General features: G+C 48.7%; 1 protein-coding gene across 1 annotated transcript; it reads right to left on the bottom strand.

The window, feature by feature from the left end:
* Positions 1–214: 214 nt before the first annotated feature.
* On the bottom strand, positions 215–12,649 carry LOC149366869 (uncharacterized). The gene is made up of 8 exons (XM_089572108.1): positions 12,413–12,649; positions 11,528–11,606; positions 7,922–8,007; positions 7,470–7,502; positions 6,650–6,751; positions 5,082–5,165; positions 4,279–4,329; positions 215–1,867 (listed from the first exon to the last, which is right to left on the bottom strand). The coding sequence occupies exons 1-8, from the start codon at positions 12,647–12,649 to the stop codon at positions 215–217; spliced, it is 2,325 nt and encodes a 774-aa protein (XP_089428234.1).
* Positions 12,650–15,352: the final 2,703 nt, after the last annotated feature.

The following is a 15,352-nucleotide window of genomic DNA, read 5'->3' as shown; positions in this document are numbered from 1 at the left end:
AAACCCAGAGAAACGTGGCCAGTCCGAGCTAGCAACGGAAAGATAAGAGTGGATACTTGATATCTACTCCGAAGCTTCGGTGGTTAGCGTACGAGCGCAGACGCAATCACAAAATACCTCTCAGAAGAGAAAAAAATAAAATGTCAAATAGTTGAGTATTATCGGGGGGGCATTCGTCGGAAAATGAGGTACGTTCACAAAAGCTTCTTCCAAATCAGGGATCTAAGTTCCGTGTAAACGATGAACTGCTGGCGTGCATCTTTTCTGTCTCCACCGAGAACGCGCCAGTGACCATCTCGGTAGTGTGCTCTTCGTCCGGCGACGCCTCGTGCTTCACGTCGTCGGCCTCCTTGACGACCTCGTCAGCTCCTCCAGTACCTGAAGCCCTCGCCTGCTGCGCGTCCGAGCACGGGTGTTCCTGGCGCTCTTCGGCAAGATGGACGCCGTTTTTCTTCCTGCTCTGGCGCCTGTCTTTCACCAGAACTGGGCCGCGCAACGTCAACGGAGGCAGGACGCCCCGCGCAGCAACCACATCGGGCTGTTCGTTGACTGGGCTTTGCGATTCGGACTCGCCCTTGCCGATATCGAAGCCTTCGGTTGCACGCTCCTCATGCGGTTCGTCGTCTTGGTCGGCTGCGATGACGGACGCAAGCTGCTCTGGGGCTCTTTCGGTCGTCGTTACAGGAGCACTGACTACCGCGGATTGACCTACGGCTGAGTCGTCCTTGTCGAGTGTGGCTGCACCGGCATCAAGACCAACGAATAAAACACGCTTTCGGTCTTCAGCATCATCCGTCAAGTTCACGTGGTCAGGTGCATCGCTGGGAACGCCTGGAACTCCCTGACCACGTCCTTTCTCCTGCTCCATTACTTCAGTGGTGACGGCCACCTCCCGTGATGGCAGCAGTGATGATTCGGGCCCTGGCCCAATTTCCACCGGTCTATGGCTTCCAGGAGCGTCGGTAACAGGGCCAGCGCTGGGAGCTTGTTCCTGTTCGAGGTCTCCCTGCCTGTGCTGCATCTGGATCTCTCCGGCAGCTTGAGCCGCAGGCTCCGCCCGCGCGTTGTTCGTAGGCTCGGCCAATGGTGGTTCTGGAGGGACACCGCTGCTGGCCTGGCGTTCCGAGCTGCCCCCATCCGGCATCGCAGGCAGCAACTGTGTGGACGCCTCTCGCCTCCTCTTCTCGAGGTACTCTTCGAAGTTGAACTCAGGGGACGATGGCGCCCCTTCCTTCTTACGCGACGTGCGGCTGGGTGTCGTTGAAGCCGTGCTGTTTGCCGTACTGCCGAGGGACTCCTCCACTTTCCCTGTACTCCCATGGCGCGCCGCTTTGCCGTGCGTCCTGTTCCTGGTACCGAAAAGCACCATCTGCATGGCGTCGAAGCTGGGCATGCCGCGACCTGGCTTCTTCGACGACCCCGCCGCGGTCTGTTTGCTGTCCTTGGCGTCTGCGGCGTCGTGACGCCAGACATAAGACACCGCGCCCTTGTTCGGAACGACTTGCAGGGGAGCCCCTTCTGCCTCGTCGTCGTACACGTGACGCAAATGGCCAGCGGGCTCGAACCAATTCTCCAGCAGAGCTGGTTCTTGCGCTGACGGTCCTTGGGTGTTGCCAGACGGCCGCGGTGGCTGCTTGCTTGACGGGCTGTCTCGTTCGGAGTGGTGCTTGGCTGAGGAGGCTTGGCTTGGCTGCTTGGAATGCCGGGAATCTTTGCGGCGCCAGGTGAAGCGGTCCCAGGTGCTTTGGTCCTCGGGCTGGGTGTAGGACGATTCCTGGCAGGATATCGCGTTGTCGGCTGCGGTTACCGGCGATTCTTCTTGAAAGGACGAAAGGTAGTTCACGTAGACGTTGAGAAGAATAAGGGCCTGCAAAAAGTTAAGGCATTCGATCACTGGACTATGTTATCTTCCAAGGTGCCAACGATACAGAAAACGTCATGCGGAGCAGCCCCTACTGCTACGCTGGTTGGTAGGCCGTATCTCAGAAGAACCAGCGCAAAAAAGGACAACGGACAAGAATTTAGGAGGACGACACGAACAGAAGCGCTGAACTTTAAACTTTTTTCGGAGGAAACTCGTGCAACGTATATACCATGTGTCCCAGCTAAATGTAACCAAGCTTTTAAAAAACACGGGATGCCCTAGCCGTCTGAAACCAACTGAAGGTTCTTTAGAGTCGCGTGACCTAGTGTGTTTTTTTTGTTTTTCAAAGTTATGTAATTATTTAAGCTTAATTAGCTTACTTTTTAATTATTGGCTTGATGAACAAAGTGTCAATGGAAAAGTTGTAGATCGCTTTGAAAAACAGCTGACTGAAACATTTGCAGCAACGGACTATTTATGTAAAGTAGCTTTTTACCGGCCTTTAACCGTAATTCGGACAATAAAATAAAGCTGCCACGTGACAACCGTGCCACTTCAACGTCTCAAGATGCACCATAGAGAATAAAATTCTGTTTTCCTGAAGTCCTCTCCTCGATGAGACTTTGGGTGCATATTGGGGCAGAGATGCGAGTGAGCAGCTGGTCTCGTGATAACTGTCTTTTAAGGCCGTTAAATGAAGCTACGTAAATCGTACCGTGATGGAAACAGCACTACTAGCGGTTTTTCGAGGCGATCTAAAATTTTTTCATTTCCAGTTTTTTCTGAAGTCAATAATTAAAAAGGTAGCTAGTTAAGCTTAACTAAATTATTTAACTTTGAAGAATGAAAAAAATATTTGAGACTAGGCCAAGCGACTCTGAACAACCTTTAGTTGGTCTCACTGGACTATGACACTTCGTCTTTTTTAAAAGGTTGGTTACATTTAGCTGGGACACCGGGTATATAGTTTCCTGTAAGGGACCATGGCGCAGAAGCAGAGCAAGATAAATTAGATAAGACCGTGACTCACGATATGCCCTTTTGCGCTGGTCCTTCTGAGATCATGTGGAGCAAGCTTCTTATTTTGGGTCCCAATGTCGAGATAACGCACTACCATTTAGGCCATTACTCATACTAATAGTAGGCGTCATTTGTTGCATAGGGTGGCTGAGAATATAAGCAGACGCAGGGTAAAAATTCAGGAGGGCACTTTGTTGACCTAATGTGCGGTGAGGCGAAAGCCTTAAGCGCGGTGTTGCTGCTTGTGTCACTGATGTGTGGTTAAGAGGTTAAGCTTCGCCTCTAAGAGTGGAAGGCAACAGCCTCTTGCAACGCTGGCAGAGAGTCCACAGAGAGTCCATCGCTCGTTCGGCTCTACGCCTTGCTCGTCGGTAAAGTGGTTTTTGAGGAAAGGAAATGCATATGTCTCGCATATCTCGGTGGACACCTGAGCCTCGCCGTAACGGGAAGGGAGGAAGATGGGAGTGAACGAAGACACCGTGTTCACTAGACGCGCCTTTGTTCATTCCAAATCATCGAGCTGGCATGGCGGAGTGGTTAGCATGCTCGTTTCGCACTCCGGAGACCCTGGTTCGATTACTCTTCTCGACCAATTTCCTACTAGGTTTATTTATTTTTCTGGTCTGATTAGAAAGGTTAACTAGGCTAATTGGTTATTTAAGCAATTAAGTAAACTCTGTCCCACTTACTTGGAGCATCACTATACGATCCCTTTAATTGGTTGCATGATTACTAGTCAAAGTGCTATTGGCCCCGTTTGAAATTCGGGCACTGTGACGTCAGGACCATTTCAATCAATTTAAAAGCGTCACATTTCTGACGACAACTCCTGCTTACAACGATGAAGCAAGGCTTCCGCCTTAATACAAATCGGAGCAAATATTTCAAACATCTTGCATGGTCCAAATTATCACTTGGTTGTCTAGAGCTGAATACATGGGACGGCTTCGGCGCGTCATTTACGGGGGTTTACAAGCACACCTATCCACATGTTGCTAGAAGCGCTGTTTCCTCGTCTTGGGTGGTTTCACGACAAGCGGGACGGGACGAGTCTTATTAATAGACAGAATTTAATGTAGCTTAATGCTTACCAGCGAGACCGGTAAAATGGCTCCTACTAATAAATCTGTTCCGTACCAAATAATACTTATTTCCCTTTTGAGCTGACTGCTTCCTGTTCATAACACGTTTGCCTGCTATATCATAGCTTTGATTGGCCGACTCTGAAACGGTTGATTGTATTTCTTTCTATTCACATTACCGTATATTGCAGTAATTTATACACCTGCGTATATGACACACATTATTATCGCTGTCCGCCTTTCATGAGCGCAATGCGCAGGGGGTAGTGCGGGGTATTAAAAGGGAAAGCTGCAGAAGTCTTGAAAAGGTACCTTGACGACAGCCACCGCGGTGTAGCCCAGGGCGGCAAGGATGTAGCTCCACTGCAACGGTAATTAACATGCGATATATGAGCGTAAGAAAGCGCACTGCTCAATCCAGCGCGAACACATACACGCCTTTGACAGTTCGAAAATAATCCCGTTTCTGAGGCTACGCCAACTAAATGACAGGCTGTATTAGTGCACCCGGTTACCTTAGTGACTGATGCACCTTCCCGAAGTAAGCCAACCAGCTATGGCTTTATGGGGGCTTAACGTCTCAAAGCGACTCAGGCTATGAGAGACGCCGTAGTGAAGGGCTCCGGAAATTTCGACCACGTGGGGTTCTTTAACATGCACTGTCGCGCATTACACGGGGCTCTAAAATGTTACCTCCATTGAAATTCGACCGCCGCGGCCGGGATCGAACCCGGGTATTTCGGGTCAGCAGCCGAGTGCATAGCCACTGAGTCACCGCGATGGCTATGGAAGCTATCATATAGTTTTTTGCGGTGAGGCTTCAGAGGGTATGATAGCCTCAGCAAAAAAAAAAAAAAAAAGCGGTTGGTCACCCAATTGAGTAAGTTTTCATTTGGCAGTGGTGGCACAATAAATCTTCTGAAGATGCAGCTTTTCGGTGAAACGGATTAAACACGCCTATATTGGCCCCCTTGTTATGATAAATCAATTAGGCTGTGTGACGTCCTAGTAGAAGTGCGGAGATTTGTGAAATTTTTTGGAACGATATTCCTGCGCACTAAGCTTAAAATTCCGTCATGAAGGAGCCACACGGCAATGGCTGCAGTTGTACGTACCGGCGAAGCGGATGTGTCCCCTGGACTGGCGGTGGTCTGCGTCTCTCCATTGACATTGGTGGTCATGTCTCCGTGTGATGACGTCTGCAGAGAGAGAGATAGAGAGTGATCGGCGCAAAAGAAGAAACGTGCTAAGTGCAGAAAAGCAGGTCGAGGTTTTTAGAAAAATTAAGGAACTATGTAGGAGGAGGAGGAGGAAAAAAGTTTACTTCAGGCCTGTACAAAGGTCATTCCAGGAAGGAGGGGGAGGATAAGGGTAATGAGAAGGAATCGGAATGAACCAATTTGTTTCCCTCGATCCAGTCATGAGGACGTATCCCGGGCAAGGAGATTTTAATGATCGGGTTGCTGTTATAAGATTCTATGGAATGCCATATAATTGGGTTTCCAGTAGTCTGCGCTGTATATTGCAAATGACTTTGCTGTTGTCGGTATGCAGGATTTTGATGTTAGTGGTCTGGTGCTTAATTACTAAATACGCTTCCGGTATGGCTTATATTAGCGCGTGAGTTTCTAGAGTGACTGTATTGGGAGGGTTGGAAAATGGTCCAACTGTGCTAGTGACTGGTTCTCTTTGTCCAGGTGCATAAATGCATACGCGTCTACCCCATATCAATGTCCCCTGTGCCGGTGGCGGAATACTACCCAAGTTGGCCTGCCCTAGACGGGCAGTCGCATATGCCCGTCTTCCTTCGCACGCAGGACCTTTGGCATATCAGACTGTGTGGCGCCCGTGTACGTCGTTGTACATGTGATATCTATCCGGTGATGGTTCGCATATGCTTGATGTCCACCGTCATGAAGGTGTGGCGTCATGTATTTTGGCATGTTTGCATTGTTGGCTAAGGGCATTGGCTAACTGGTGTCAGGTTGACGAGGGAGATGGCTGCTCGGTTCAGGGTGTCGCATCCTTGCTCCATACGAGACAAGCGCGCTACTTGCCTGTCTCTATTTTATTGTGTTAATTCGGCGAGATTGAGCAAGAGGCCAGTGTTTTGAAGTCGCTGATTTAAGGCGTACATAGGAAAGACCCAGAGAGGCCTTGTGAAGGGTGTTGGGTGAACATTCGAGTTCTCTAGTTTCTGTACGTGTTAGGGTTTCATACGAGGTGGTGTACAGGAGTCTGCTAAGTGAGGAGACCTAGGTGGCTCATCTGCCTCTTGGGTTGCTTCTCTGAGGATTTTGCGTCAGTTTTGCGCTCCCGGTCTACGACTCCGACGACGGATTTTCTGCGACACGAGGTCCTTAACGCTAACTGGTTAAAATTGCTGAGCGCTGTGCGACATCAACGCAAGTAACCCCAGGTGGTGCATACACTCTCAATACGAATACGCCTGTGTGTGAGTAAAAAGGGAGGAAACTATCCTCCAGCGTACACTCTTTTCCGTATCAGTCCGAAGCGTTCGACCACTGATCATTTAGCGTGAACTTTGGGAAATTGTACTCTCTATGCCGTACTAATAGCAGAGTCATACACCTCTCTATCGTCTTATCAGAACGGGTGAATGCTGAACAAAATAGGCCCCATTTACATACAAAAAGCATTAGGATATCAAAGGACTACTCACCGGTGTACTCGGGAGGAACGTGTCGACACAGGAGGCGCACCAGATGAGGAGGGTGGTCAAGCCGTTCCACAGTATAAAGAGTCTGATGATCGAGCTGAGATTCTGCATCGCGGAGAAGGGATCGATTAATGTTGTCTTTACTGATTCTGTCTGCTCATACATGAGGGAATTTGCAAAACTCAAGGATGAACTGCCGCAAAAGCATGATATCCTTGAAGAGAATGGAGCAGTAGCAGTCCACTGCGGCAAAATAAGCGCCTATGTGGCTGTTAGTTGTTATTACAGGTTCATAACCCAACAGATAATTTTAACTTTATGAATTGCGCAGCTCATTTGGCTGAATACTTGGATCGCACACGCATGGAACTTTGCCAAAGGGTATCTGAAAATTCTCCACAGCCCTCTTATCTCTGTGATACCATGCACATGGACGAGAAATAATGGTCGGCGAGGAATAGGCAAAGAAAAAAAGAGTATGGCACGCTACACTCGCGAAATGCACGCCGCGAGGGGGATGAAATACACGCGTACACTTACGAAGCTGGCCAAATCTTTAGCGGAATCCCCCAAGGTGGAATTGATTTGTAATAAGGGAGTAATTACTGATTGGCATCTACCCGAGCGAAGCCAAACGGCTACAAAGGAAAGCTATAGAGCTTTCTCAGAAACTTAGCAGTTAGACAAAAAGTCGTCCTGGTCCGCGAACCCGGGACCACCGCTTCAGCGGAGCAGTCACTCTACCAACTCAGCTACTTATGGTAGGGCGAGAGAAAATTGATCAGTACATCGAAATGAGAAGAAGCTACATGTTTTCGCTTACTTGTTCTTCGTCATCCTTGTTTGGCCTTCGAACCTAGGAAAAGCAAAATAGCAAAAAGGAGTCCTTTAGCATGCTCGCTGACAGAGGTGTAAGAAACTCTTGCAGCTCTGCTGCTGACACTGGTGATCGTTTTTTTCTGAGCGCCATGAATTACTGCGTTTCCAGACGTCAGGAACCATCGAGTTTGGGACAGGACTAGGGTAGAACTCAACAGAAAGTCCCGGGTGCATATCAATAGCAAGAACACCCTTAGCGGCACAGTACACTGATAGCCGGACAAACTCGCGACCAGCATGAAACTCTCGCAGTTAAATTTTCGGCGAGACTACTACACCTTTATTGAAAATACTGCAACAAACACGGAGCTTTTAGTAAAGTGGTGCCTAGTTAACTTTCACGGGAACACGAAAGACAAGCTCGCTATAGCTAAAGTCGCAATGTAAGGTACTCACGAAATAAAGGCTGAAAATTAGAATGACGTCACTCAGCGCATTCGTGGAGTGGGCTATGTCCAGGATTACTCTCATGGTCCAGTGATCTAGAAGATGCAAACAGAGAAAGTTCTCGTAGTGGAGTAAGGTATTCTCGGAAAAAAAAAATGAATGAGACAAGGGGGAAAGTGTCAATATTTCATGTAGCTGAAAGCACATTGTGGGTACAGTTTTAAAAGCACAGTAACCCTGTTTGGTAAGAAAAAATCTGTTGTACCGCATCCTTTGCCACTGGGTAGATATTTCCATGCATGAGTTAGGGTACGGAGCTTTACTGCGTAGGGGGCTTTACTGCGTATTTGGCTAAGCCATTTACACTATAAACTGGTAACGTCTCCTACCCTACTATGTAGGCTAGGCGGCCTTACTGCCGGGGTCAAGAAAAATGCACGTTTCAAGAATAAGTAAAGCATTTTAAAAAGTTCTAGGCCATCTTTTCCGCGAATTGTCAACATCTGGTCGTGTAGAATGTGCGAACTTCCAACGAATGGTTTAAAACCACTGCAGTGGCTCAGTGCTATGAGTTGTGCTGCAGAGCATTGGAATTTGTCCCTGCGGCGGAAGCCGCGCGCAGATAGAGATAGTGTGAAAATTTTGGTGCACTGACGTATCCGTTAATGAAAAACTTTTCGCTTATGAAAGGAGAAGTTAGTGCTGTCCATAAGCAACCGAAACAATGCTTGTGGCCGCACTGCAATGACGATGCTTAAAGCAAGTATTTTTGAAAGGAGCAGCAAGCGTAATGCAGATGATACGCCAGCAGTAGTAGGTTTCCTCACGCTGTGAGACAGTCTGGCATAGGTGTCGCTGTCGGAAGAAAACCAAATGAGGAGAGGTGGTACAAGCAGTGCCCAAGTAAAAACATCCTCCATTATGGCTTTGGAGTGGTGCGTTAACGCCGGGAATTCCTGTGTGGCTAATGATGGCGTCAGATCGGTAGGGTTTAGTCTGGAGTTGTTTGTCCTTGGCGCCAGACAAGTGAGAGCAGTCCGCCTAGTGTAGATTATTTTCGGCGTTAATGCAGTTCGTCTATGCTGGGTCTTAACACCATGACAAGTCGCATGGAGTAAAAGCCGAAGCACACTCGAGACGCACAAATACACAGGTCTCTAGTAGTCGAGGAAGGTCGAGGGGGGGGGGGGGGGGGGGATTTTATAGCTTGGGAAGGGACACCTGATCCCTGTCTCAGTATGGTACCATTTCTTGGAGGGTCGATGACCAAGCCAAACGTTACGATAAAACACAACAGAGGTTTGTTATTTTTTAAAGCAGGATGTCTCAAAAACATCTGAAAGGGGTTGCGAAACGTTTTCCGCAAATTTAGAACGACGTATGTATTACGATTCCTGACTTTTCATTCTACAGTATGCTATGATTAGTTTAATCGTCCGGATTGATGACAAAAACATGTCAGAAAAACACCTTAAAGTGGTTGTGAAATGTTTTCCGCAGATTGCTGACCCTGCTTTGATTAGTTTTATCGTCCGGATTGATTTAATAGTGACAAAAACATAATTTAAGTTACCCAACGAGCGTCCCCCTCCACTCTATCAAAACGTCATCTTAGTCAGCCAATCAGGAACTTCTGTCGTCGCACAAACATGGCGCCGTAGCGAGGCCTGTTGACCCATAGTTGACCGAGGTCGGAGCATCACAGCGTTTAGACTGCAGCGCCGTTGTGACATCGGCAGCGATAACAGCGACGTCGAAGACTGAGCCTGTTCAAGCACGAATTTCGCACTATAGGTGCATATAGCGCTCAGTTTTGTTTTGTACAACGTTTTAGTGGGGCACCTTCTCATTTAGTCTCGCTAATCCCCTTCGTCCAAGGCGACGATTCGCGATAACAACGAACGATCGCAGGAACGGTACCGGTAGCAGAACATCGCTACAGTGGAGGCTGCGGCACACGTTCTTACAGTGGGCACAATATGGCAGAAACTGTACCATTCCTGCGGAACCTCGTTTTACTTTTTCGTCTCTGCAGACGACGAGGAAGTACCTTAAACAAATGTAGCATAAAGAAATTCTGCCGACGAAATTTCTGAGCGAAATCTGAACTCGAAGAAATCGCCAATTTAGCCGAGAGAAGCATTCTAAGGCGCGCGTTTAAAACCATACCATGTTTTTGCTTTATAACTTTTAGCCGCCGTGACGGCTCAGCGGTTATGGCGCTCGGCTGCTGACCCGAAAGACGCGGGTTCGATTCCCGCCACGGCGGGCGAACTTCGATGGAAGCGAAATTCTAGAGGCCCGTGTACTGTGCGATGTCAGAGCATGTCAAAGATCCCCAGATGGTCGAAATTTCCGGAGCCCTTCACTACGGCGTCCTTCATAGCCTGAGTCGCTTTGGGGCGTTAAACCCCTCCAAACCATAAAACTTCATAACTTTGGTACAAACCTGCTATTTAAAGGGGCTGCGAAACACTGCCTGGGCGAATACCGGCTATACTTCAGGTGGGTTCTTTATGTCACACAGATGCTGACTTAAAAAGAATTACATGAATCGATGCACAGGAACCGGAGTTATTCAGTGAAGAAATTTCAAAATACAAGCAAACAAAACGCTGCCCTCAACTCGATTTTGGCGGGGCTTCCCACTCCTATTTCGCTCTCCCAATGACGGCACCTGGCGCAACCAATCAAAACAGCCAGCCAGAGCACGTCGCGGAAGTTTGTACTCCATGGTTGCCTGCTCTCTGTGAGACTGGCAGCGTTGTTTCTATGCCAGAGCGCCCCTGGTGGTGTATTTTTATTTTACTTGCTTTGCAGGCATGGAGGAAGGAACCATGTTTGCAGGGCTTTTATCTAAGACAAACAAATTGTTCTTGTTGATCTAATATAAAACGCAGACAGGTGACAAAATGTGTCTCTATTTATTCACACAATTTGCAGGATATTTACTGTTGGTCCGGTCATCAAGCTCGCGCCAGGTGATGTCATTTCCGCTGCTAAAAACCCGCCACTGTGTGGCGACCACGAAGTTGTTTTTGGGAGGACATTAAATATTAAAAAACGGAATGTACGCGGTATTACCGACGCTAATAGCACCATTATAACTCACTGTATGCAATCAACAGGCAAAACGGTTAACTAAGAATGTGTTTCTGGGCCCCTTTTAAGTACAAACCAAAGCAGAAGGTGTGTCTCTGTTTCTGAAGTCTTAAGCTGACGTAATTGTCTAACGCTGATGCCGGCAAGCGGCGTCGCAATGCCATTTTAGGAACGCAAAAAGGCTGGATTTCAAACGGGCATTATTGATTCTACATTCGACACTGCGCCCAAATATTTAGGAATCGGCATGTACAATGTTTACTCAAGCAATAAAAATTGCAATCGCGCAGGTCTATTTTCATTTGAAGACCCCTTTAAGCAACACATAAAGTACCAGAAAATTTTATGGATAAAATAAACACACTACTTCGAAACGTCGTCTACTGTCGGTGCGTTTGTGGCGCTGTCGCAGAATCCAAAAGGGATGCAGCATGCGCGCAAGTAGCAATACACTAGCCTTCCATCTTGAACTCCATTAACATGAGTCGGTGCGCACAGCTATCTCTCGCTTACGTGACGGCCCGGGAAATCCCAAGAGTCTCGGGAGCCACGAGTTCGACGACCTTGCAAGCACTGAGGCGCAGTTCCACCCCTGCAAGGCGAGTAAGCGGATACTGCGGGGGTGCTCCTTGAGCACTACAAAGACGCAGAATAGTGCCGGTAGTGAAACGGCAAAAGCGTTAAGATTCAAGAAGACATACCATCCACGTTATAACAATCAGGGGTAAGTCTGGTTCACATGCAAGCGACTGACCGAATTGAGAGGTTGAGCGGCTATTGTTTATTATTCGAATACGCCCGAGGTTGAGGGATCGTACTCCGTTCACGCTGGACTACAGGAGACTAGCTCTACGGTACTTTACAGCGGCCAAAAAGAAAGCCGCACGGTTCGGTTACAATATATTCATCATCATCATCAGACCGACTACGGCCGCTACAGGGCAAAGGCCTCTCCCATGTCTCTCCAATTAACCCTGTCCTCCGCCAGTTGCGGCCACTCCATCCCCACAAACTTCTTAACCTCGTCCGCCCACCTAAGTTTCCGCCGCCCCCTGCTACGCTTGCCTTCTCGTGGAATCCACTCAAGGACCACCGGTTATCTTGCCTTCGCATTACATATGCCCTGCCCAAGCCCATTTCTTCGTCTTAATTTCGACTACAATCCGCGTTTGTTTGCGACAAACAAACGCTTTCCGATCTCTTAACGCTACACCTATCATTTTCTTTCCATAACTCGCTGCGTTGTCCTGAACTTAAGCCTAACCCTATTCGTTAGCCTCCACGTTTCTGTCCATAGGTGAGTACCGGTAAGATATATTAGACCGCATTAATCCCGGAGAAAAACCTTCACGGAGCTATAGCAGCAGTAGAAACACATGCTGCCCATCAGGCACTCACGAAGCAGGCTGTGGTGACCAGGGCAACCTTGAGCTGTTCGCGGAAGTGTTCCAGCATCTCACGGCGCGCCTCGTCCGACGGCCGTCGGGTGCGGTCGCCCGAGGGCCGGTGGTGCTTCCGCGCCACGTCGGTCCACGTCGAGGTCGACTGGTCCCGTCCCGGCATGCGCTGCTGCTGCTGCTGCTGAACGAGCTGCACTGTTCCCGGCTGGTCTCGGTGGCGACCCGATTGCCACATCATTGCGCAGCAGAATGCGAGCCTTTTCTGTGGGCTATCGGCCGTTCGTGTGCTGCCGTTCGCTGCCTCTTCTTCTTATGCTTCGCACGCGCTCCTCGTGCAACGGATTTCTTTGTCGTTTTCGAGGCATGAATGGAATAGCTGGGTTGAAATGGAACAGCGTTTGTTTAAGATAACAGCATATGCTTCTGTTGTTAGTATTGATCTCCGTACTGTTATCAGTATGCAGGTCCACATTTGTTACCTTCATGAGCATTGGGTGTATGTGCTTGGTTGGTTGGTTTATTGGGGTTTACCGTCCCAAAGCGACTGAGGCTATGAGAGACGCCGTAGTGAAGGGCTCCGGAAATTTCGACCACCTGGGGTTCTTTAACGTGAACTGACATCGCACAGCACACGGGCCTCTAGAATTTCGCCTTCATCGAAATTCAGCCGCCGCGGCCGGGATCGAACCCGCCTCTTTCGGGTCAGCAGCCGAGCGCCGCATTGGGTGTATGTGGTTTCCGCAGAGTAGAAGACAAAGCCTGCGGTGTGCTCCGGCTGATTGAGAGAGGAAAAGTCTTGAGAGGTCAAATTAAGGCCTTGTATGTAATCTTTCGCAACACTAGTGTCAACTACTCCACTTGAGCCGCCGGGGCCACTGGGCAAGAGAAAGGATGAGGGAGGGGGGGCAACTGATGACTGTATGTTAAGCGAAAAGGAGAGTTTGCACTTTCGCTTGAACTTTTCACACTATTGCAGAACGACGGCTATCGCTGATGCGTGAACCTTGAATGAAATCTTCCCGGCAGGCCATTACAGCTGATTCGACACAAAACAGTCCAAACATTGCATTGTAATTTGATGTCATTGTAAAGCTAATAAAAGGATTACATTGCAATATACTAATAAAACTTTCGTAACATCTTACCCTCGGCATCAGCGCACCCCGCACTCGGCTTTTCTTAGGCGGAACCTCGAGCATGTTTTTAAAGAACTTGCTTACGTCGGACTGATCGGCTTAAAAGCTGAATACGCTTCTACCATGTAGTGTCCTGATGAAGTATGAAACAACATTAAGTCCGTGCGAAATAATGCTGTTCGCTAGATAATTTTAGATTATTCACGTTTCACTAGCGTCGCAGCGTCACACGTTTCATCAGTGTTTAATCATTGTTTCACCAGCGTTGCGTTTCAGCAGCGTCACAGCTAGCGCATTAAAAAAGCGGCCTCTCCCGCACCACTGTTTCACCACGGATGATGAAAGAAAACAGAATTTGAAGCTTCCGAGAAAACAGAAAAAAGCAGAAAGCCTGAAATAAGACTCGCGAAGAGCGCGGCTACGCCACCGCCGGAGGTGTACCGCGGGTGACGAAGGTAGCGCAGGGGAGAAAGCGGTGCCACCGACCAAGCGAAGGGGGAGGACATTAAACTGCCATCTCGGACAAGGTTCCTCCTAGAATTAAAGGTCGTGTGCAGCGATAGGGCAATTTCTGCCAGAGCCACTGTTTGCAACCTGTTCTTCATCAGCAGGCTCTGGTACGTCATGCAGGTGTTGCACTGTTCACTTTTAAAGGTGCACTGAAGAGGATTCTGAACATGTCTTTTTGCCGCGGAAACTCGATCCACACGTTCCTAGCATTCTTAGAAACAGTGACTTATTGCCCTGTGTGGCCGATTTCCCCAGTTAAATCGAATTAACGTCCGGCTCCCGCCTTTTTTTTTTTTAATTCTGCCTCGTACGGTGGGCGGAGTCGACCAACGCGTGGAGCGCCTTTCACCCAGTCCCGTGGAGGCTTTGCTTTCGCTTTGTTTTTTAGGTTTCCGTGAATAAATAGTTTCATTTGCAGATAATATAGCCGCAAAATAAGCCCACAGAAATAAAAATACGCGCGGACTATTTGCTACTACGGACTACTACGTATTACTCCGCCGATGGCACAGCGGCAAGCCGCCACGGGACTGGGTGAAAGGCGCTCCACGCGTTGGTCGACTCCGCCCACCGTACGAGGCAGAATTCAAAAAAAAAAGGCGGGAGCCGGACGTTAATTCAATTTAATTGTGGAAATCGGCCACACAGGGCAGTAAATCGCAGTTTCTAAGGAAGCTCGGAACGTGTAGATCGAGTTCCCGCGGCAAAAAGACAAGTTCAAATTCCTCTTCAGTGCACCTTTAAGCATTCAAAAGCTGCGCAGAACTTTCGCCGTCTTCATCTGGTCGTCTGACTGGGAGTGCTCCAGCCGGACCAACCTGTTCAGACGGGTACAGGAAGGTTCGCTGGGACTGGGCCATTTGTTTCTTCGGCAGCTGGTGAATCGTTTCTTGTTTTTTCGGGACACAAGAGACCCGTTTTTGCGCACCGTATGCCAAGTTAGGCTGCGGCGCCTGCTGCCGGAGTACGTAGTCGGAACTGCTGAGGTTTACAGTAGGGTCAGCGGTTTTTACTGGGAAATCGTTGCCAGCGTAAGGTTTCTTTCCGCGCGGTTTTCGAATGACTTTCTGTCCACTGTGAAACGAAAGAAACTGTACCGTGCTTTGTGCGATGTAGTTTTCCCCGTGCCCTTGTACAGGGCCTTGTACAGTGGAGGCCCAGGCAAAGATGTTTTAAAGAGAGTGAAAAAAATGCAGGTGCCGCCAGGAACAAAAACCTTCTTTTTTAAGCTGCACACCGGAACCTTACCGGTTAAAAAATTTTGAGAGGGAAAGGAATTATTTTTACCCTGG

Source organism: Amblyomma mixtum, chromosome 1, assembly GCF_055824585.1.
Source record: "Amblyomma mixtum isolate Tamu chromosome 1, ASM5582458v1, whole genome shotgun sequence".
Classification (NCBI taxonomy): Eukaryota; Metazoa; Arthropoda; class Arachnida; order Ixodida; family Ixodidae; genus Amblyomma; species Amblyomma mixtum.
This window is presented reverse-complemented; position numbering and strand designations above follow the sequence as displayed.

Excerpts from the sequence above, each read along its gene's own strand:
- LOC149366869 (XM_089572108.1), bottom strand. The coding sequence starts at position 12,649 with ATGTGGCAATCGGGTCGCCACCGAGACCAGCCGGGAACAGTGCAGCTC. Across the intron at positions 7,503-7,921 it reads TAATTTTCAGCCTTTATTTC|GTTCGAAGGCCAAACAAGGA; the intron begins GTGAGTACCTTA and ends TGCTTTTCCTAG. Across the intron at positions 4,330-5,081 it reads GGGACACATCCGCTTCGCCG|TGGAGCTACATCCTTGCCGC; the intron begins GTACGTACAACT and ends TTACCGTTGCAG.